General features: G+C 35.2%; 1 protein-coding gene across 2 annotated transcripts; it reads right to left on the reverse strand.

Moving 5' to 3' along the window:
• Nucleotides 1–13,816: 13,816 nt before the first annotated feature.
• Nucleotides 13,817–19,089, reverse strand: LOC107770586 (EG45-like domain containing protein). Of its 2 annotated transcripts, XM_016589908.2 has the most exons (4): nt 18,955–19,086; nt 16,521–16,645; nt 15,667–15,967; nt 13,817–14,313 (listed from the first exon to the last, which is right to left on the reverse strand). In XM_016589908.2, the coding sequence occupies exons 2-4, from the start codon at nt 16,642–16,644 to the stop codon at nt 14,307–14,309; spliced, it is 432 nt and encodes a 143-aa protein (XP_016445394.2). In that variant the 5' UTR covers nt 16,645; nt 18,955–19,086; the 3' UTR covers nt 13,817–14,306. The 2 variants fall into 2 exon arrangements, with proteins under 2 accessions (XP_016445394.2, XP_075101126.1); XM_075245025.1 differs by lacking the exon at nt 16,521–16,645 and having other exon boundaries at nt 18,955–19,089.
• Between the last annotated feature and the right edge of the window lie 5,077 nt (nt 19,090–24,166).

The following is a 24,166-nucleotide window of genomic DNA, read 5'->3' on the forward strand; positions in this document are numbered from 1 at the left end:
AATCAAATACACAGGCTGATCACGTGAATGATTTGAAAAAGTTCTTCGAACGGCTTCGAAGGTATGACCTTAAGCTCAATACAGCCAAATGTGCATTTGGGGTTCCATCTGGGAAACTCCTCAGTTTTATAGTCAGTCGAAGAGGCATCGAATTGGATCCATCTAAGATAAAGTCCATTCAAGATCTGCCACCCCCGAAGAACAAAAAGGAGGTCATGAGTTTGCTCGGAAGGTTGAACTACATCAGTAGGTTCATTGCTCAGCTCACAACCACGTGCGAGCCCATCTTTAAGTTGCTGAAAAAGGATGCTGCAATCAAGTGGACGGACGATTGCCAAAATGCTTTTGACAGGATCAAAGATTATCTATCAAAACCCCCTGTACTGGTCCCACCTAAACCTCGTAGGCCTTTGTTTTTATATCTATCGGTGATGGATAATTCCTTTGGATGCGTTCTGGGGCAACATGATGCGACAGGCAAAAAGGAACAAGCAGTATATTATTTAAGCAAGAAGTTCACCAATTATAAGGTTAAGTACACCCTTTTAGAAAGGACATGTTCTGCCTTGACTTGGGTCGCTCAGAAGTTGAGACATTATCTTTTGGACTATACTACTTACCTCATATCCAGAATGGATCATCTGAAGTATATCTTCCAAAACACAATGCCCACTGGTAGGCTCGCAAAATGGCAAATCCTGCTCACAGAGTTCGACATCGTCTATGTCACTCGCATCGCAATGAAAGCACAGGCTTTGGCCGATCATTTGGCAGAGAATCCAGTTGATGATGAGTATAAGCCACTTACCACATACTTCCCAGATGAAGAGGTCAACTCAATAGAGGAAGTAGTTCTAGACGATAACCCTCTATGGAAAATGTATTTTGATGGAGCTGTCAATATCAAAGGAGTTGGGATCGGGGCAATCCTCATATCACCTATTGGACAGTATTACCCTGCAACAGCCCGACTTCGGTTCTTTTGTACCAATAATATGGCAGAATACGAAGCCTGTATCATGGGTTTGAAAATGGCCCTCGATCTGGATGTGCATGAACTATTGGTTATGGGAGATTCTGACTTGCTTATCCGGCAAGCCCAAAGCGAATGGGATACTCAAGACATCAAGCTTATTCCATACAGACAATGTGTACAAGATTTGAGCAAAAGATTCAAATCCATCGAGTTCAGGTACATTCCCAGGTTTCACAATGAGCTAGCCGATGCTTTGGCTACTTTAGCCTCGATGCTCCCTTATCCGGGAAACACCCATATCGATCCACTAGAAATCCAAGTTCGGAATCAACACGGTTACTGCAATATAATTGAGACAGAACCAGATGGTGAACCATGGTATCATGACATAAAGCGTTTCCTGAAAACGAGAGAATACCCAGAGCATGCCAAGGGAGATCAAAAAAGAACTATAAGGAGGCTCGCCAGCGGTTGCTTCCTGAATGGGGAAATTTTGTACAAAAGGACCCCAGATTTGAACTTGTTGAGATGCGTAGATGCCACAGAAGCTGAGCGGATCATGAGTGAAGTGCATTCGGGGGTATGCGGACCTCACATGAATGGATATGTTTTGGCGAAGAAGATTCTGCGGGCAGGGTATTATTGGCTTACAATGGAGCGAGATTGCTTCAGTTTTGTTTGCAAGTGTCACCAATGCCAGATTCATGGTGACTTGATTCACTCGCCACCTTCGGAGTTGCATCTCATGTCCTCTCCTTCGCCTTTCGTTGCTTGGGGAATGGATGTTATTGGGCCAATTAAGCCAAAGGCTTCAAATGGGCATAGATTCATTTTGGTTGCAATTAATTACTTCACCAAGTGGGTGGAGGCCGTCACTTTCAAAGCAGTCACCAAGAAAGCAGTGGTAGACTTTGTTCATTCCAACATCATCTGTCGCTTTGGTATCCCAAATACCATTATCACTGACAATGTAGCCAATCTCAATAGTCATTTGATGAAGGAGGTATGCGAGCAATTTAAAATTATGCATCGCCATTCTACCCCTTATCGGCCAAAAGCCAATGGAGCCGTTGAAGCAGCGAACAAGAACATCAAGAAGATTCTTAGGAAAATGATCCAAGGTTCGATACAATGGCATGAAAAGTTGCCTTTTGCTCTTTTGGGATACCGCACGACTGCTTGCACATCTGTTGGTGTAACTCCTTATCTGTTGGTATATGGGACGGAAGCTGTAATACCGGCTGAAGTTGAAATTCCCTGTCTTCGGATCATTGTGGAGTCGGAGATTGAAGATACAGAATGGGTAAAGACCCGATTAGAACAACTAATGCTGATTGATGAAAAACGGCTAGCAGCAGTGTGCTTTGGCCAGTTATACCAGCAAAGAATGGCGCGCGCTTACAATAAGAAAGTGCGTCCAAGGCATTTCGAGGTAGGCCAACTCGTTCTGAAATGCGTTCTTCCACACCAAGTAGAAGCTAAAGGAAAGTTCGCCCCAAACTGGAAAGGACCCTACATCATCAAGAAAGTGTTACCAAAAGGAGCCTTGCACTTGGTAGATGAAGAAGGACAGGTACCAGACATGACTATTAATGCAGATGCAGTCAAAAGATATTATGTCTGATATATACCCACTGTGGAACTTTCACGCATGATTTTCTTAGATCGAGATAACGAAGGCTATTATTGCTTGCTATTCCAAGCAAGTGTCACCCTTTTGTTACCCCTTTTTAAGCTGTATTTTTCTTCCTTGTTTTCCAAGGATAAGTTTTTGAGTCAAACAATAAAGTCAAACAATAAATATTTTGAGTCATTGAACTACATCTAACCTGATTCCGAAAGGATACGTAGGCAGCCTTACCCTGGGTTTGGTTCCATCGCAACAAAAATTCATATTCCCAATACTCCAAAACTAGGGCAGAAGTTTGTTTTTATCTAACGGTTTTCCCGTAGAAACAGTTCCAAAAGTTGCAATTCAGTTCAAGGTTTTTTTCACCTTTTCCTGTTAAGAATTTCTGATCGATCTTTGAGAATACTTGAAGTCCCCATGCCAGGGGCATTGGCCAACCTTCCGCATAAAAAAAGAAAAGAAAAGAAAAGAAGAAATGAGAGAGTCTTATCGGTGAAAACCCGTATGAGCACTGTAAGGCGACAGTGAGCAGAGAAATGCAAGAATCTTATTGGTGAAAACCAGATGGGCACCATAAGGCAGCAGTGATTAGAGAAATGAGAGAGGTCAGTTAGCGAAAATCCACAAAGGGCGCTACTAGCCGAATGGGGGTCTTCGATGCTCCGGCATGAGCACAACCAAGATAGTTTCAAGATGAACATTTGTGACGTATTTTGAGAATTAGACAGCTCAGACAGATTAAGCATCCAGTCCAAAATGCACGTCATGATTCATTGAAGTCGACACATATCTCCAGATAAGTCTTCTTATTTCTCTCCCCGAAAGGGACACCTTTTATTTAGACACAATTCCTTTTTCACTTCCAATTGCTCTTCTATTCTTTTCCATAATTTTTCTTAGATTCTCTTTCGGTCTAATCTTACATCAAAAGCAAAGCAAAAATGGCTCAAAACTGTCTACAGTTTTCCCATAATACCGAGCACAATTTGGAGCATATACGGCATTGACGAAGGCAGGAATCCATTTGTGATCTCTTTTGATAAGGCGGACAAAGTGTCTTAAAGAAACTGAAAAGGTCGCCTAAGCAAGACTTGCTTCATGGGAAAAGTTGATAAGCACTACAGACACAAACTGGTTCTAAGTGCAAGACAACTAAGTTTGATTTTAAAGAAAAATTTCTTTGCCTTAGATACAAGTGTTAACGGTACCGTGGACATCCGGGTATGAAACAGCCAGGGGAGATGTCAGAAAGACAAAGTCTTCAGAAAATGATACAAAGTATCCGAGCATCTCGGTACCACTCTGATAGAATCAGTTCTTCAACAACGGGATGTCTGTGAACTCAAACTCCTCAGTGCATCAAGGCCACAAACCGACCACCACTTTAAAAACTCACAAATTTTCTTTGTTTGAAGCAGGAACAAAGTAGTGCAGAATGGAGATTCTCAAAGGACGAATGTCACCAAATGTAAGCTCCTTAAAATCTTCAGCATGCATCACTACTGTCCATACCTCTCATTTTCATAGTTTAACCCAGGTAAAACCTTTTCACCTAGGGGGATCCAGCTCATAGGTCCGGGTAGAAGTACTCTTCGCCCAGGTTATTTTACAGTAGCTTAACTTAAGTAGAACCTTTTAACCTAGGGGGATCTAGCTCATAGTTCCGGGTAGAAGTATTATTCGCCCATGCTGTTTTTCGTAGCTTAACCCAGGTAGAACCTTTTTCGCCTAGGGGGATGCAGCTCATAGTTCCAGGTAGAAGTGCTCTTCGCCCAGGCTATTTTTCGTAGCTTAACCCGGGCAGAACCTTTTCGCCTAGGGGGATCCAGCTCATAGTTTCCGGGTAGAAATACTATTCGCCCAGGATTGGTTTTTGTAGCTTAACCCAGGTAGAATCTTTTCGCCTAGGGGGATCCAGCTCTTAGTTCCGGGTAGAAGTACTTTTTGCCCAGGCTGTTTTAGGTAGCTTAACCCAGGTAGAACCTTTTTCGCCTAAGGGGATGCAGCTCATAGTTCCGGGTAGAAATACTATTCGCCCAGGATTGGTTTTTGTAGCTTAACCCAGGTAGAACCTTTTCGCCTAGGGGGATGCAGCTCATAGTTCCGGGTAGAAATATTATTCGCCCAGGATTGGTTTTTGTAGCTTAACCCAGGTAGAACCTTTTCGCCTAGGGGGATCCAGCTCATAGGTCCGGGTAGAAGTACTTTTCGCCCAGGCTGTTTTAGGTAGCTTAACCCAGGTAGAACCTTTTTCGCCTAGGGGGATGCAACTCATAGTTCCGGGTAGAAATACTCTTCGCTCAGAGTGTTTTACGTAGCTTAACCCAGGTAGAGCCTTTTCGCCTAGGGGGATCCAGCTCATAGTTCCGGGTAGAAGTACTTTTCACTCAGGATGTTTTACGTAACTTAACCCAGGTAGAGCCTTTTCGCCTAGGGGGATCCAGCTCATAGTTCCGGGTAGAAGTACTTTCACTCAGGATATTTTACGTAGCTTAACCCTGGTAGGACATTTTCGCCTAGGGGGATCCAACTCATAGTTCCGGGTAGAAGTACTCTTCGCCCATACTGTTTTAGGTAGCTTAACCCAGGTAGAACATTTTTGCCTAGGGGGATCCAGCTCATAGTTCCGGGTAGAAGTACTTTCACTCAGGATGTTTTAAGTAGCTTAACCCAGGTAGAACCTTTTAGCCTAGGGGGATCCAGCTCATAGTTCCGGGTAGAAGTACTTTTCGCCCAGGCTGTCTTTCATAGCTTAACCCAGGTAGAACATTTTCACCTAGGGGGATCCAGCTCATAGTTTCGGGTAGAAGTACTTTTTGCCCAAGCTGTCTTTCGTAGCTTAACCCAGGTAGAACATTTTCGCCTAGGGGGATCTAGCTCATATTTTCGGGTAGAAGTACTCTTCGCCCAGGCTGTTTTACGTAGCTTAACCCAGGTAGAACATTTTCACCTAGGGGGATCCAGCTCATAATTTCAGGTAGAAGTACTCTTCGCCCAGGCTGTTTTACGTAGTTTAACCCAGGTAGAACATTTTCACCTAGGGGGATCCAGCTCATAATTTCGGGTAGAAGTACTCTTCTCTCAGGTTGTTTTACGTAGTTTAACCCGGGTAGAAACTTTTCGCCTAGGGGGATACAGCTCATATTCTGAGTAGAAGTACACTTCGCCCAGGTTTGCTTTTCGTAGTTTAACCCAGGTAGACCCTTTTCGCCCCGGGGATTCAGCATTTTTTCAGTAATACAGGGCGCCAACCCCTGGTTATATTTTCTTTTCCAGTAATACAGGGTGCCAACCCCTAGTTACATTTCCTTTTCAATAATACAGGGCGCTAACCCCTGGTTACATTTCCTTTTCAGTAATACAGGGTGCCAACCCCTGGTTACATTTCCTTTTCAGTAATACAGGGCACCAACCCCTGGTTACATTTCCTTTTCAGTAATACAGGGTGCCAACCTCTGGTTACATTTTCTTCTCAGTAATATAAGGTACACCAATCCCCTGATTATATTTCCTTACCAGCATAGGGTACACCAATCCCTGATCTCCTTACCAGTATAGGGTACATCAATCTCTAGATGTGTTCTCCAAGATAGGGTACACCACTCCCTAGTTGATTTGATTTTAAATGCAGGATACACCAATCCCTGGTATCATTGCCAATATAGGGTATCCCATTCTCTGACCATATTTTCCCAACATAAGGTACACAAATCCTTAGTTGAGACATTCTTTTGGGACAATAAAAAAAAAATCATCATGACCTTTTCAGGATACACCATTACTGTTTTTTTTATTTGCTTTCAGTAAAGAAGTAGTTTAGAATTTTGTAACAATAACTCACAAAATTTTTCTAGTAAAAACTGGGGCAGATAAATTTTGTTCGTTTGTTTTGTTTTGGTGCCTGAGCAGGTTTTACCTCAAGGCACAGGGTTCGAGATGATTAAAAAAAGGAGTCTCAATCCAGAATAAAGAAAAGAAAAGAAAAAAGAAGGGAATCCAAAATGCAGATGAAAGATGTGAACTGCTGAAAAAAGAAGTGAATCCAAAATGCAGATAAAAGATGTGAACTGCTCAAGACGTGGCTGAAGTCACAAGCTCTGCATGTCCCCTCTTGATTCGAAAAGCTGAAGAAGAATGAACTAGCACCTGTAGCTAGCAAGCATCAAGGTTCAGATCAGAGTCTGCATGAACAACCAGTCAAGACTCAAGATCAAGGTTCAGAAAACTTATAAATAGGAATCTTGTAACTTATAGCTGATGGGCTTGTTTAGTTCCTTTAGATCATAACAACTTTCAACAAAATATTACTTCTAAGTTTACTCAGCTATTGGAATCAGAAAACAAATTCAGAAACTAGTATTTTTCTTTCAATTAGACCAAAGGCTTGAACAACTTTTAATCCATTAAAACCCCCGGCTCTCATCATCATTTAATCACACCTTCAAAATAAGAGAAAAAGAGTTGAACCTGAATAAGAGTTTTTCGATTACTTCTGTTCGGAAGCTATTACAAGCAAATCCGGCACCGGAATTCGAATGTCCAGCAGCAAACGAGCAAGACAGCAATAAAAATGTTTTAAATCGCGGGTACGTTTCACATGGCGCGATTCGCAATGTGGACAAAAACAAACGAGTGCGCAATATCGCGACTTGTTCAAACAAATTTCATAAATAATAAAAGCGGTATAAAAGCGGTAATGTATAAAAGGTTCTAAAACATATAATAATTCAGATATTCAAGCCCAGTTAAGTCAATAAAGCAACCGTGCTAGAACCATGGGACTCGAAAAATGCCTTACACCTTCTCCCCGGTCAACAGAATTCATTATCCGGACTTTATTTTCGCAGACCAATAATAATAGAGTCAAACTTTCCTTTGACTAGGGATTCAAATAAAAGGTGACTTGGAACACCCAAAAAATTAATTTCAAGTGGCGACTCTGTAAATAAAATAATCCCTATTCAAGTTTGTCATTTTAATTGGAGAAACTCTTTAACCCACCATCCACAACAATTCATAACACATTATCTTTTCGGGGGTAGAAAAGGGGTGTGACAAAAAGGACCTTCACAACCTTGAAGTTCGCTCTATATATATCTACAACTATATCCTTCAACTTGCTTTCATATGTGTAAGTAAATTTCATACCATTTTGTTTTCAACTAAATGCTAATTATATATAGATTATTTTTTGTTCCACTAAAAACAATGGTAATCTCATTTTTTCTTATAGGTGCAAGATATGAATATATTTGTGCGGGCGTTCTTAATTTAGTAGTTCACAGCTCATGTGATTCAATTGTGCGACCATGGCATCATTTATATACTTGATCAAATGTCGAGGCATTATGTGCAAGTGCAATGTAAGAAACTATCGTGTCGAAACCTTCAATAGTTTACAACTATCTGCATTATGCATTTTTTCAGTGGTTGTATCTTTTTTCTACATGTTTGCAAAAGAAGTAAACTTTGTAGATAATCAGGTTTATGTGCAATTAAAAATTTATTTCTACATGTATTTTTCTATATTAATGGTAATTTTCTGTTTTGTTTTTATAGGTGCAAGAAATGGCTAAATTTGTGCACAACCTTTCTATAGGTCCCTGGTAATTGTATTACTTTTTTTAAGAAAGAAAAAAAGAATACAATCAGCTCCTATTGCGATAGAGAGGTTAAATTTAGTACATGTACTTATATCTTATACCATCTTGTGATCTTATAGTATAGAAATGAGTTGATCCTTTTATTTTTTTATTTTTTTTGCATATTAGAGGTTTAGTTTTACTTTGTGAAAAGAACATTGTTATTATTTCATAAAATAACTTGCCTCTAAGGAATAACTTATAGGTAATAGTTTCATAGTGAATATAAAAGAAGAGTTAATACATTTTCTCATTGGGATAATGCTGGGCAAGAACCAATCTTAAATTCTGAATATGAGATTGTGATAAGATAAAAATTATATACAAATATATTATTTGACCCTTATTAAATTTCTATATGTTGTTGAAAAATTACATACATTTAATAGGGCCTTTAAATAGGGAAGGGAAAAATAACCAAGACTATTAGATAGCAAAATGAGAAGAGAAAACATATCGTGCTTGAAGATTGATGAGCAGCAACACTCTTGAGACATGCAACAGATGTTAAAGTTGTAACTGTTCGAATCTACTTGATCACTTAAAATAAATACTAAAAGTTGTAACCATCTGATTAACAACGTTTCAGCCAAAGTAATAAATGATAATAATCAGTCACTTCTCCTAACTCAGGTTTGATGAAGACGTTTGGCGTTCGTGGTTAAGTAATGAGGTAACAATTAAAGTTAGCTTAGTAGGTAAAAAAGGGGGGAAAAATTCAAAAGAAGGAGAAAAAAAACACATGTCATTCTTAGCTTTTGAGTGGTGCCAAGTTATCCTCTCAAAATATTTTTAACTTCTCTAATCTATTTGGATTTAAAGATTACAAAAAATTTAAATACATTTCAATATTCGAGTATTAAAAATATTATTTTATAAATCCAATAAAAAAAATTATAATCGCGCGAAGCGCGCATCAATTCACTAGTATATATAATAAAGTTGGGAAAATAAAAGATGATGTGGCATGTTTCATTTGCCAAGGATCACATTTATCTTTTTTCTTAGATTTTATACCTTTTTCCTTATTTTTGCATTTAAATTTTGTTAACAATTAAGCATGTCTTATTTGTTTCTACCATCATTAATATACTATTCATCTCTTTTCCTAAAACGTTTTCTATTCTTTCTTCCGTTACAATTTTTCATCCACTTAAACATCATCATTATTGCTATTTATTTCTTTCCTTTAAATCTCCCTGTTTTCTTTCTATGCATTAGTTTTTTTTCCATAACTCAAAAATAATTCCAATGCCCGAGGAGTGTTCCAATAGAAGTATTTTGCTCTCCAGATATTCAATTCTAATTCTATAGTATTTTGTAACTTTGTTTGCTTTACTTGATGAGATTATAGTTTGTGCAACGTTTTTATTCGTGTTTGATTTCCTCAATTGAAATTGAATTTGGAAGTAGTAGCTCCAGGCTTTCTTTCTTTTACTGCCCTCCCTGTGAGTGAAAATGAAAATGGAGAACTAGGGACTATGGCTAGCCAGAAATTGGTAGAAGAGTACCGGGTATGTCACTATTTGTCTTTTAAAATTTGTCAGTTTCATGGACCCGTTCAAGAGTCATAACCAGGCACCAATAAATGGACTTCTTTACCATTCTTCTACTCTTGATTTTTGATTTTCACTTCTCATCATTAGTTTTTTTTCTTCATATAATCCTTGAAGTTTATTGAAAGAATTAAGAGTTTTAACAATACTTTATTTTTATCTTTCTTTCTTTTGATTTACTTTTAATTGTTATACTATAAGAAAATTACTACATGATCACTACATGATTGAACATTGATATGATCTGCAGATTTCTTGGATGAAAATTTTGTCAATGTATAATCTTTAGAGGAGAATTGGAACAACATCAAGTAATTGACTTTATAGTTTGTGGTAAATAATTCGATAATTCCTTTTGAATTTCTCCATGGGAAGGGAGAAGCAAAAAAGATTTTGTAATTATGTAGCAACGTAAAAGAGTAATTACATGTGCTTCTTTGCTTTTTCTATCCGGTGCAATAGGTTTCTGAAGTTTTATAAATGCCTATTTTAGTGAAAAGTAGTGAAACTAAAGAATCCACATTTTTTTAAAATTCTTTAGCTGATTATTTATATGTAAATATCATATATAAAAAATTTGTTAGCAAATTCTTTTAGTTGATTATCTATAAACATAAATAGAATGGTTGTTATTGTTTCAACCTTTCATATTCCGTATTTTTGGACCGTTACAACCTTTCATCATAATCCATATTTATAAAGAATAAAGAATTCTTACAGTTGCAATGGCTCTTCCCTTATCCTCTAGCCATTCATATTGCTTCTTCAATTCTCGCTTTCATTAAGAATTTATTGAGTTAAGCTTTTGTATTGGGGATGTTTCAACGGAACTTATACTCATTTTATTTTGGCAATTACTATGTTTTTCACTATTTTACAATTGATATTCTTGGAAAGAAAATTAACTAATTCATCTTAGGTCCCGATACATGTGCTAACACAAAGCACCAACAGTAATTGTTAAAATAAGATTATGAGAATGATATTGGAAATATATTAATTATACTACTAGGCATTAGTTGTGTTGCAAGATATATAATGTCGAATAAAATGACTTCAAATTCGATAAGTTGCTCAAGCTTTAACAAGCAATTTTGTGAGGTTGGACATGTCTTTTGAAAAGCATAAGAAAGCATATTACGTACAGGTGTATTATATGATTATGAAGATTTTGTACTAGATATTATACATTAAAATCTAAAAACTGAGACTTAAATATTTGAGAAAGAACAATCAACCTTGAGAAATTATTTATTTCAAAGCTTATCAGAAAATATACAAACAATAAAGTTGGTCAAAGAATACCACCTCAGCATCACCAATTGGAAGTCTTAGAGACATGCGACCATATAATTTTTTGTATATTGATTTTTTATAAACTTTTGTATATTTTAATTTTTTATATATCATTTTGTATTGGGGTTGAATATTTTTAGAAATTTAGATAATATGAAATACACATATAATTAAAATATGACTTTAATGATATTTTTCATCACCGCGCAAAGCGCAGATAGATTCACTAGTTTTAAGTGAAAATGCGGAGACGCCGATCACCAAACTTGCTATCCCTTCAAGAATTTGTGCTGGTTGTTCTCGCGGGCATGATATTTTATACCCCTCCATTTTGATTCAGATGACATATTTCGTTTATCGAGAGTCAAACTCTGTGAAGTTTGATTAATATTTTAAAATATATTTTATTATCATATTGACAAGAGAAAAATTACAACTTATATTACTTTTCGTGTAGTTTTTGATGAATATCTAAATTTTAATTTTAAAATACTAAGTTGAACTAATTTAATTTAGCTTCAAAGTTTAGTCAAATTGACTTTCGATAATCGAAATGTATCATCTTAATTGAAATAGAGAGAATATTATTTGTCTCAGTTTCATAAACTTTTGCCAAAGTAAGCTCACTTCGTTTGCTGCTTCTCCAATTCCTCTTCTTCGTTGCTTCTTCGTAAATGTTCAAAATTAGGGCTGGTAATTTGAGCCCAAATCTATTTAATCCGCTCAATCCATTCAAGATTGGACCGATTATTGAGCCGCTCAATTATTGAACTCGGCCTATTTTGATCCAGACCATTTCAATCCATTCAAATTTGGGTTGATTCTTAACCCAAATTTATCCATGAGTAAAAAGTGTGTCAAAATTGCAGTCTTGCCAATTCTACAAGATTTGTGGCCAGTTGAAATATGATAGGTAGGATAAAGATGGTAGTAAATTTTGTCAATTCATGAGAATTTGTGAACAATTGAACAACAAGGATAAGTTTTATCAATTTGTCAACTGTCAGAACATGTGACAAGATTTCTGGATGTATTTGTATAATTAATTACGGCTTCAACAATATGCGATAATTTAGGGTGATATAACGATAATTTTCGGAAGGTAACATGCGGCCAGTGACGTTCAATTCTTTATGGCGTTGATTTTCTCCAAACCTTTAATTTTCATCTTTACATTTGTTTTTTAATTTTTTGCGATATGTTTATTTAATTGTATCTAGCTATATAAGTCGAAAAATGATAAGTTGGTATTGCGAATTATTACTAAGAAATTATTTATCAAACACACAAATAAATTATAAAGTACATATAAAAAAGTTTTATCTGATAATAAGCTTACCTAAAACGTGTTTTTAATCTTCTAGTGAAACTTATCGGCACACGTTGGTTATACTAATTTAATAAATACATAACTTATATTTTTTGTAAATATGATTGTCACTAGATTATAATTAAATAATATGCATTTTCTCCTAAATTTATTATTAATTATAATATTGAGTACGGATAAGTTTTTAAAGTTTTCCTGTTCTCGCACATCTGCTTTGGGAGCCTAACACTTGAACGAAACTAGAATACTACTCATGTCGATCACTTTAATTGATTTTTTGACCTTTTTTTTTTGTGGTTCATAATATTCAATTTTTTTAGATATCAAAAAAAGGTTTTTTTTTTTTTTTACACTTTTTCGGCTATCGAATCTTAATAGATTCTGGCGCGTGTTAAAAGTGGAAAAAACCCATTTTTTTGCCTTTACTGACAGAGGGTTATATGGTTGCAAATATGAGAGTATATATGAAAGCATTTAAGATTTGTTTTAAATATCTTGGACTTTGGAGATCTAATTCCAGAAGATGTCCGTCCACAAAAATAAAATCTAAAATAAAAAGGTTTTAGTAAGAGAAAATTGGGTGTTTCTTGGAAGCTTACCGTGCATGCATGGGCAAAGCAAGTTGCCTAATTGGCTACACCTAATTGACTAAGTAGTTGAGTAGTTTTGACTTTTGAATTGAAATGTGCTTTTAATATTTTTTAAATGTGCTATTTTAGTTTTGTTTGGTCAAGCTGAATATGAACGAGGAAGTCAACTTCAGATGGAAATTAACTTTCTATACCTTTTCCTTTTGTCTTTATCAACCGTCTTGGTTTATTACTATTATCCACATTTTTAAATGATTAGACTCTCCTCTCTTGCAAATTTTATTTTTTCTACTCCCTCCGGTCCACTTTAATTGATTCTTTTGATGTTTTTATACATATTAAAGAATTTATTCTTTAATATTAATTAATAATAAAATTGACTATATTAACCCTAATTTATTCATTAAAAATATAGTAAATACTCCTTGACTCTTTACTATAAGGATAACTTTGAAAAAAAAGAAATTAATTAGTAAAATATATTTATATTCGATAGCCGAAAAAGTGTATAAAATAACATTGTAAAACTATTTTTTGGCTATTATTTTGAAAGCAACTATACAATGTTATTTTCCCAAAAAGTACCGCTTGACAAAATTTTCTACAATCTCAAACCAAATTTTATCTTTTCATAGTTTTAGATCTTTGGGAATAGCAAGTGTGTAGTCCCTCTTTCCCCTTGCGTACGTGTCACTATTAGTATTTTTCAGGAGTTCAAGCAATTATTCTTCTCAAACATTTTAATTAAAAGATTACATATAGAAAAATATTTCATAAAATATTAAGAAATCAATGATAATTCAAGCTGAAAATGATAAATTTTTATTCAGAAAAATAAGAATAATCAGAGTTCACAGGTAGATCGAACAAGCTATTTGAAGACGAATAAACTATTCGAATTTGAAATGTCAAATATTTACAAACTTGCACTACTTCTATGGAAATACTCTTGATCGAATACATGGACAGAGACCATTTATCGTAAATGAATATTCTAGAATCTATCTATTTAATAATAAAAAACATATAATCTCAAGGATAAATAAGATAAAGACATTTGCCTGCAGATGAAGGTGTCTAGTTTTCTAAAAAAGTGGTTAATCAATCATATTTTGTTCGTTCACATTGACAAATTTCTCGATCCATCAGATCAACCTATAATTAGTCAAATGACTAATAAAACCTGACGGATTTATCAATGAATCATTCTAGAATGCCAAAGATAATTAGTCAGATTCTTGAAATGTAGAGAATATGACTCCCAAATCCTGCAGCAACATTAATTTCTAGACCCTGCAATTGTAGACATTTCCAATCCGTCAGTTTCAGAAATAAATTTCCTATTTTAAAAAGTAGGACTCGTAGTTTGACTTGGCACAACGTTTAAGGGAAAAAAAAGACTTTTGAAATATGTGGTCGTAAAAATTTAAGGTCAAAAGTGTTGTGGGCCCATGATATTTTTGTGGCTATAAAAGGTTCTCATTATGGATAAAGTGGATAAAATAAAATATTTACAGTTAAATCATTTTCAAATATATAAATATATCATTCTTTTTGGAATAGACTAATAAGGAAAGTGTATCATTTAAATTGAAACAGAGGGAGTATTAATTAAGATGATCATTCTGTATAAATGAATAAGAACTTCAATTTAGAACATAGGAAGTGTATATTTTATTGCATGAAATAGAATACAAGCTCAGAAAATAATTCTTTTAATATATATAACTTCATGATAAATGAAACCTATAATATCTTCCATAACAATAGATGTTCAAACTTTGTCTCAAATTAAGGATTATTCCAAGAATAATTGATCATTTTAGATATGTACTGAAATAATGTACATCTGCGGTTATATAATATGGTTCTTCTGAAAATGCCCATAGATTTTATCAACATTTTCAGTAAGTCAAACTTGTATTTGCCAATAATTCTGATACTTTATGGGATAAGATTAAATCCTACGTCATTACTCAGCATTAGGTCTATATCAAATCCGTAGTCTTCTACAATGAATTACTTGATGATTTCAGCAAACTCCTACTACCACGAACTTTATAAAGATAAACAGAGCTAGAAATAAATAAACCATAGGCCTTCTGAACCCAAGGTGGCATTTTCGACATCAATTTTATCTATATCTAGTAACAGCGTAAAATTAGTTTTATTGGTTGTAACATGTCACAAATTATATTTTTTACAGGTTATCAATCTTTGATTGCTATTGTAATTGGCTTTAATTAATTGATTAAACAGTGCAAAGAATTCTTTTGCAATCAGTGTAAAACTTTCATTCCCGGATACAAATTCAAGATTTTAAACCATAATTAAAAGAGTGGATCTTGCCTTGGTTTGAGTGGATTTTTAATAAGTTGAGAGCAATAAGAAACACATATAGACCGTTTAATTAATACTCCTTCCATTCACTTTTACTTGAACACTATAAAAATATAATTTTATTTTTACTTGTCCACTATAATAAATCAAGAGAAAGACAATCTTTTTTTTTTTTTCATGTTTTACTCTTTTCCGTAAATCATTTTCCAACACTTTTGGAAATGCCATTATTATTATGGATAAACTGTAAAGGAAGTGCAGGTCAAAAATAGATAATTAAGAAGCTATTAATTAATTAGTACTTACTGTCGGAAATCAATATTGAGGGAAGGTGCATTAGGATCAGCAATGGCAGCAAGAGCAGCATTGGAAAGAACCATGGTTGTGCCTTCCTTAGTAGGCTTAGAGAGTGCAGTTTGTGCCCGGTCAACGATCTTTATCTGAATTGTTTCTCCATGTTTACAAGCTCTAGGTAATACTGAGTTAATGCAACTGATCAAATACTGTCTACCACAAGCAGCTCCATTGTCCCAAATCCCTTCCCCAGCTGCTGCAAAGAAGTTGCTTGAAGGAAACTGTGTTGCATCACTTCCATAACATTCAGTAGCTGTTGAAGAAAAAAATGGAATTAATTATTAAGTTCCATTAGGGGAGCATTGAAGCAACGGTAAAGTTGTCTTCGTATGACCTACAACTCAAGAGTTTGAGCCGTGGAATCAAACCACTAATATTTAGGCAGCCTACGTTACACCCCTTAATTAGGGTGCAATCCTTCCCCCATCCGACATGACCGCAGGATGCTTCGTGCATGGGGCTGTCCTTTTTTGTACCTAAATATTACAATAACTAGTATGCTTCAGAAGGAGAGCCTTGGCGTAACTGGTAATATTGTTACTATGTGATCAGGAAGTCACGGGTTCGAGCTGTGGAAACAGCTTCTTGCAAAATTGCAAGTTAAGACTGCGTACAACAGGATCTTGTGGTCTGTCCCTTCGCCGGACCACGTGGATAGCGGGAGCTTAGTGCACCGAGCTGCCTTTTTTTTTTTAACTAGTAGACTTCAATCGCAAACATATAAGATCTGCTATACGAATTCTCACTGTTCATGTCGTTCCATAATTTTAAAAGAAATTGAGGTTAGAATTAATGAAAGTACTTACGTGTGTATGGTGGGCTATACTGGCTTGCTGTTCCAAGATCAGCTAGAGAAGCATGAAAGAGGTGGGCAAATAGGAAGAATGTTGGCAGCCATAGGAGAAGAGGAAGTGAAGAACGCTTTGACATCCTAAAAAGAAAGGAGTAGTTTATTTTATAAATATTAGGCTACTTGTTATTTGCAGGATCTTAAGCAGCATGTATTTTCCCATCCATATTGTTTTCCACTTTATATATATACTACTACTAGTATATAATAATATTGACCGTACCATAGTTAACATTTTTAAAAGGAATTTTGGTCAACTCTCTTTTATAATACATTTTAAATTTTTTATTAATTAGACTTTTGGTAGAAATCTGACCAAAGTGACTATTTTAAACATTAATGACAGATTTAAGTTTATGTTGCATGTCCATTAATTCAAAGTCAACTATATACATATTTTGTTAAGTTTAAAACCTTATTGTTGTTTTTTTATATATTTGTGCATTATTCAACTATATTATGAATTTCTAACGTATAGAAAAGGAAAACCTAATTTGAATTGAGCATACCATCAGCGTAGGGAAAGGAAAAGGGGTAAGGTGCCTTTCAATACGTTTGAAAACAGAAACTTCTAAGTTCTCTGTGATAACAAACTCTCAAATGGAGAATGAAGAAAATTGAGAAATAATTAAGACTATAATAACTAACCAACCACCGATAATAAATGTAACGCATATATATCAGAAAGAAAAAAAATTTAAGAGACATGAATGTGTAGGACATAACAATATTTTCTAAGGTACACATTAGGTATGAAAGTTTTGAGTTACGTTTGACAATGTTTTAGCCAATATTTGAATTTTTTCTTTAAATACTAATTTTGAGTTTTTAAATGTATAATTGAGTTGAAAACTTGGAAAAAGAAAGATACTCTATTTATTTATTCTCAAGGTGCATGGGACACCAGTAATTAATTAAGAAAGGATCCAGAATTTTTATTACTTTCCTCTTTTAATGGTCAATCATTTTTTTAATAATTCATAGTTAAATTAAAGAATTGATTGGTGAGTAGTTCGCACCGAGATTTTTCAGTTCGTTCAAAGATACTAATGACGAATTATAACAGGCGATTTGATGCTTCTAGAGCTCGCTCATATCGTCTTTTCTAGAATCAAAAGTGTCTTATCTTTCTTTGCCATCTCCATACGTAGTCTTCCTCATCCCAAGAAATTAATTTTTAAAAAAGAATATTCGACGAGGTACAGGTAAGCAGACTTTTTCTTAGTGTGAAATGGGCACAAACAGAACAAGTCGTGTGAATCCAAATGGAATATATCGTCGGTCAACGAACGGCTGCCGACTTAATAACTCCAATCTCAAAGCTGTTTAATTTGGCTCTAATTAATTAATTCGAACTAGAGATTCGGTAATTTGGAATTCTCTAACATGGTTTTCTATAATTTTACATTCTCGAACTAGGAGGAACGTTGAATATTTACTTATGTTAACGAGTGTTTGTTTAAATTTAAATTTAGTTGAATAAGTTAATTGAAAGGTTTTTAAATTTTAAATATTTATTCTGTAAACTTTCATCACTAAACAGACTAGTCTCCTAGGCCCTAGCAAAACCTAATGTAAGCTTACCAAGGACAAATTTTAGAAAAATAAAATTAATTTCTTAAAAACAGTTGTTTTGGACAAAAATAAAAAGGCTAAAATGTCATTTATTATAGATACTGAGGTAACAATAATAATGCACTGTGTCAAAACAATATCGTTAAACAATCAAAATTGTAGTTTTAATTATTCAATCCTAATCCCTATAGACGCAAGTATCGGGAGCAATCAAAATCTGAAGAATTTCTCGGAGTGATGAACGGTAACCCAACATGGAAGGCTGGAGAAATTACTATTTTTCAATGTGCAACTTGTAATTATTAAATGAATTATATATAAACACAAAAATAACATATAATATTCTTTTTATAGCGAGATCCAATCTCCCGATCATTAACTATTTATGTACTTTGTGGGATCAATCGCTGCAATTCTATAGAGTTGCAATTGTACCTGTTAATTCGAATTATATGACTGCTAGTTTACCAGATTGTCTATATGAATAACGTGTTTCCACTATATTATCCTTAATATATCAATCATATATTCCTACGATATTGAATCTATTATTGAATGAATAAAATATATCATTAAACTGAGCAAGACTGTTAGGTATATTCATATTCTAACCGCGAAATTGTTCCCGCTACCTAGGTTCAAAAACAAGCCCACTCTTACTCTAATCTAATCTAAACACGGCTTTCCCAAGCATAACATAGATAATAAGGTACGTAAATCGACAACTACAACAATTCGCAAGTTAAAACTCAAATTAAAGAAAGCCAAAAGGATTGGGGTGAAAACTAAAGAAGTCATTTGAGGGGAAGTCATACCTGAATCGATCTTTCGATGCAAAGACGAATGATGCCTGCTAAATAGTTGAATAGTTAAAGTTTGATCGGAAGATTCAATATTGTGTTTTATGCATATATACATCAAATGATTCAAGATTATGTATTATATATATAGTAAATGCTCATCAAGAAGATTGCACAATTAAGGAAACAAGAATCCGTAAATAATTCATAAGATGAATGAAAAAAAAAGAAAACTTAAAAGCAACAATTACATTTTTTAACGATGCCTTGCCCACAACAACAATTAAAACATTCACTTAGAAGCAAAAGTTAACAAAATAATGGTTTCTATCGCTTTGGTGCGAAGTACTCGGACTGATCATTGACTTTAATTGTGTTTATTGGACGTATTATACAGGGCTTAATTGGGTTAAACTAAATCTTTCAGTCCGATAATTTGTTGCCTTCCAAATTAGGAATTAGGCTAGGTCTCGATTTAGAAAGAAGGACTCAAAAGCCCAAACAGAAAATTACATATTCTCTATGTTTACGCTTTCACATACTGTTCTTTGGCCCATTTATATCCACATTCCTATCTACCAAATTGGGCCTTTGGTTTAGACAAAAACAAACTGGGGGAATCTTATGTAAATGTCCCAAATAAGTCCCAACTTACCAGCCTCTAGCCATTAACCATAGACTTACCAACCTCTAGCCATTAACTATAGACTTATCAAAACTAGTCAAGCACATATAAAAATTAAAAACCCAAATAAATAAGATTCTTTCTCTCCAAGAATCATAAGCAAAGATCTCATTCTATATATACAAGATTCCAAAAATCTAAGCAAAAAAAGATATTTTTTAATGGGTATGGACGAAATTCATATAGATGAGTCAATATACAAATTTTGAGGAAGATTGGAGGTAATTTAGACTGATTTAGTATCAAAATTCGTAGTTAAAACCGAGTTCAAAAAATTCCTTTGTGACATATGTATTATGCATGTATCTCACACACATGTATACATGAATATACATGTGATACACATTAAATACAAATATGATATATATGTGATACACACATCATTTTTTCATGTTCATCTTCTACTTCAAATTTTCAATTCAAACCGCCTCAAAACTCTACCAAATCATCCAAAAACTGAGATTTAAGCTCCTTAAGACGTATCCAATCTATTCTAATAATACCCACTCAAAAGAAAGCAAAAATTTGACCTTTTTGGCTACAAATAGCTAATTGACTAATATTTGGCTAATATATTTTATGAATTAACCGATTTTTGTAATAAGCTACTTATAAATGGACATACCTGATATTTCTCCAAAAAAATAACAAAGAGGTTTAATTGATCAAGAAGCAGGATATAATACTACAAAGAACTTTAAATTAAAATATATATATATATATATATATATATATATATATATATATATATATATATATATATATATATATATATATATATATTAGTGCACAAAATATATATATATATTACCGGCTATTATTTTTTAGAGCGACTATATTGTATAATTTTTCCAAAGCCTTATGTTTATGAATTCCCCAATATGAATGCAAGTATCGACTACTTAGGAGAATTATAGAGTATATTTTAAGTCTCCAACTCCTTTCTCTACGATGGTTTTCTTAATAACTTACCAGGTTAAATCTATCTATATTATATTTAAAGCATAAAACCCCTATCAAAATATTGTTCGCCTTTTTTATCCATCATAATTACATTCTATAATGGATAAAATTATAAATACAAATAAAATACTCTTTTAGAATAATTAAGAAGAGTAGAAAGAAGTAGGAAACCCTAATTATAGTCTAACAAAGAATGTAGAAACGGTCCCTTCATATCCTAGCTTAGTGGGAAAGTCTATATTTTCGTAGGTTACATAGGAAAAACAATTAGGACAATATATAAGTAGAAAACTCTTTATTTAATATCTTATTAAAGAGGTCACAATTGTCATATTTAAAAGGGAAAAAGAATAAAACAATAAATAGGAAACTCATTATTTAATCTATAAAAGAGGTCAAAATTTTCGTACGTTAAAAAGGAAAAAGGGAAATACAGCACGTAGGAAACTCATTCTTTAATATCCCTATTAAAGAGTGTAAACAAAATCCCTTAATATCCCAATTTTTTATTTTTCATGGACACTCTCTTTTTGTCACGACCCAATTTTCTCCTCCGTATAACGTCGTGACAGCACCTAATCTCTACGACTAGATAAGCCTAATATTTGCGGAATAATAAAATAAAAAATATTAATTTAACAACTAACTGTATACCATGCCACTTAGCATGTACAATAGCCAACTCATCAATATACTACACAGCATTCCCAAAACCCGGAACATCGTGAATCACAAACTACAGAAGGAAAATCTAGTGTCTCTATACATCAGAGTCTATCAAAAGAAAATACATAAGATAATGGACATGGGGAAGAGTAGAAGGGGACTCCGAGATCTGCGGACGCGGCAGATATACCTTGAAATCTCCAAAGCTGTCCCGGCTCACTGATAGTGCGACTGATAAGGAGTACCTGGATCTGCACACGAAAAACATATGCAGAAGAGTAGCATGAGTACACCACAATCGGTACCCAAAAAATGCCAAGCCTAACCTCGGTCGAGTAGTGACGAAATCAGGTCAGGGCCCTACTGGTATATATATATATATATAATAAACTAGGACATAATGAAATATTGCAGAAAAAAATAAATACTGAAATTTAACAAGAATGAAATCATAGCAAGTCAACAGCTCAGTACACAGAAATACAACAGGGGATCTATCGGAATACCGTTCTGTAGTCTCAAACTAAATATGCAGAGCAAGGGAGTCTACCGGAATACCTTTCCGTAGTCCCAAAGTAAATACGCAGAGCAGGGGGATCTACCGGAATACCGTTTCGTAGTCCCAAAGTAAATATGCAGAGCAGGTGAATCTACCGGAATACCATTCTGTAGTCCCAAAGTAAATATGCAGAGCATGGGGATCTATCGGAATACCGTTCCGTAGTCCCAAAGTAAATATGCAGCGCAAACAATAAAAATACAAGTACATCACGAAATATTACGATTTAGACTAAGTACCAGTCAAGGAAGAAGCAGGAAATTCACTAAGTATGCTGCACAGAGTTCACATAAGCAATTAAGACACATAGACATGTTGTTCTAGACTAAACAAGATAAATTCATATGCTAGTGTAGTTCAGTTAAAGGAAGACATGTATTTTACTTAATGAAAACGGAGTTTTTTGCAACAATAGCCCGTGTACGCACTCGTCACCTCACGTACACGGCGCTCATATATGAAAAGCAGTTCCAAATCCTAAGGGGAGTTCCCCCACACAAGGTTAGGCAAGCCACTTACCTCGAGTCAAGCTCAATCAATCCATAAGAATGCCTTTTCCTCGATTATCCGGCTCTGAATGGCCCAAATCTAGCCTAACACAATTGCATATCATGAATACAACAATAATAGACTCATGTAATTAATGAAATCAATATTTTAATAAAAATTTCAAAATTCACCGTAAAAGGTCGACACGGGCCCACGTCTCAAAATCGGGCAAAAATTATAAAATCCGAAAGCTCATTCACTCACGATTCTAACCATACCAAATTTATCAAAATCCGACCTCAAATGACCACTCAAAAACCCAAATCAAACTCTTCAAATCCATATCCTCCAACTCTCAATTTTCACCTTAAATACACACTAACTAGGTGGAAAAATAAATAGGAAAGCAAGATTATTAATCAAAAATAAGCACAAGGGACTTACCTCAAGAAATCCCTCAAAATACTCCCAAGAAATCGCCAAACCCGAGTTCAAAATGTTGAAAATGAGCAAAAATTGTGAATCTTTGCATTTTAGTGTTCTGTCCAGAAATCTCGCACCTACGAACTCTCTGTCGCATCTGCGATGCCGCACCTGCGGAAATGCCATTGCAGGTGCGGATTTCACTTTGAATCCCAGGTTCCGCTCCTGCGGTTATGCGACTGTATCTGCGACTATCGCAGGTGCGGAAATGCATCGCACCTGTGGCTTCCCCTCGCACCTGCGCCCAGCTGCCCGCATCTGCGACTCTCGCAGGTGCGGAAAAATCTTTGCACCTGCGGTTCCTGCCTAGCTCCTTTTTGGCCGCATCTGTGGCTCCTCCTTCGCACATGCGATCCCGCACCTGCGGTCTCCCCTCCGTAGGTACGAAAACACAAAAAACCAGAAAATCTTCAGCAACTAACCTAAGTCCAAATTTAATCTGTTAAGCATCTGAAACACACTTGAGGCCCCCGGGACCTCAACCCAATATACCAACAAGTCCTAAAACACCATACAAACTTAGTCGAGCCCTCAAATCAAATCAAATAAGGCTAAAAACACGAATCACCCTCTGATTCAAACTTAATAAACTTTAAACTTTAAACTTCTACAGCCGATACCGAAACCTATCAAATGACGTCCGATTGACCTCAAATTTTGCACACAAGTCATATTCGACATTACGGACCTACTCCAAATTTCGGAATTGGAATCCAACCCCGATATCAAAATTTCCAATACAGGTCCAAATCTCCAAAAATTTGACTTTCGCCATTTCAAGCCTAAATGGGCTACGGACCTCCAAAACACAATCTGGATACGCCCCTAAGCCTAAAATCACCCAACGGAGCTAATGGAACTGACGAAACTTCATTCCGGAGTCGTGTTCACATAGTTCCGACTACGATCAAAATTCTAAGACTTAAGCTCCCGTTTCAGGGACTAAGTGTCCCGAAACACTCCAAAAACCAAAACGAAGCCTCCTGACAAGTCATAATAGCAGAAACAGATGCGGGGGAAACAGTAAATAGGGGATCAGGGATATTACTTTCAAAATGACCGGCCGGGTCGTTACATCCTCCCCCTCTTAAAATAATCGTTCATCCTCGAACGAGCATAGAGACATACCTAAAGTGGTGAAAAGATGAGGATAATGGCTACAGATATCCTGCTCGGTATCCCAAGTCGCATCCTCGAGCGGTTGTCCCCTCCATTAAACCTTCACAGAAGCAATATTCTTTGACCTTAACTTTCTGACATGCCTGTCTAAAATAGCCGCCGGCTCCTCAACTTAAGAGAGATCCTTGTCCAACTGGACTGAGCTGAAATCCAATAGATAAGCCGGATCACTGTGATACTTTTGGAGCATCGAAACATGAAAT

This window comes from Nicotiana tabacum, chromosome 22 (assembly GCF_000715075.1).
Source record: "Nicotiana tabacum cultivar K326 chromosome 22, ASM71507v2, whole genome shotgun sequence".
In the NCBI taxonomy this organism is placed as follows: Eukaryota; Viridiplantae; Streptophyta; class Magnoliopsida; order Solanales; family Solanaceae; genus Nicotiana; species Nicotiana tabacum.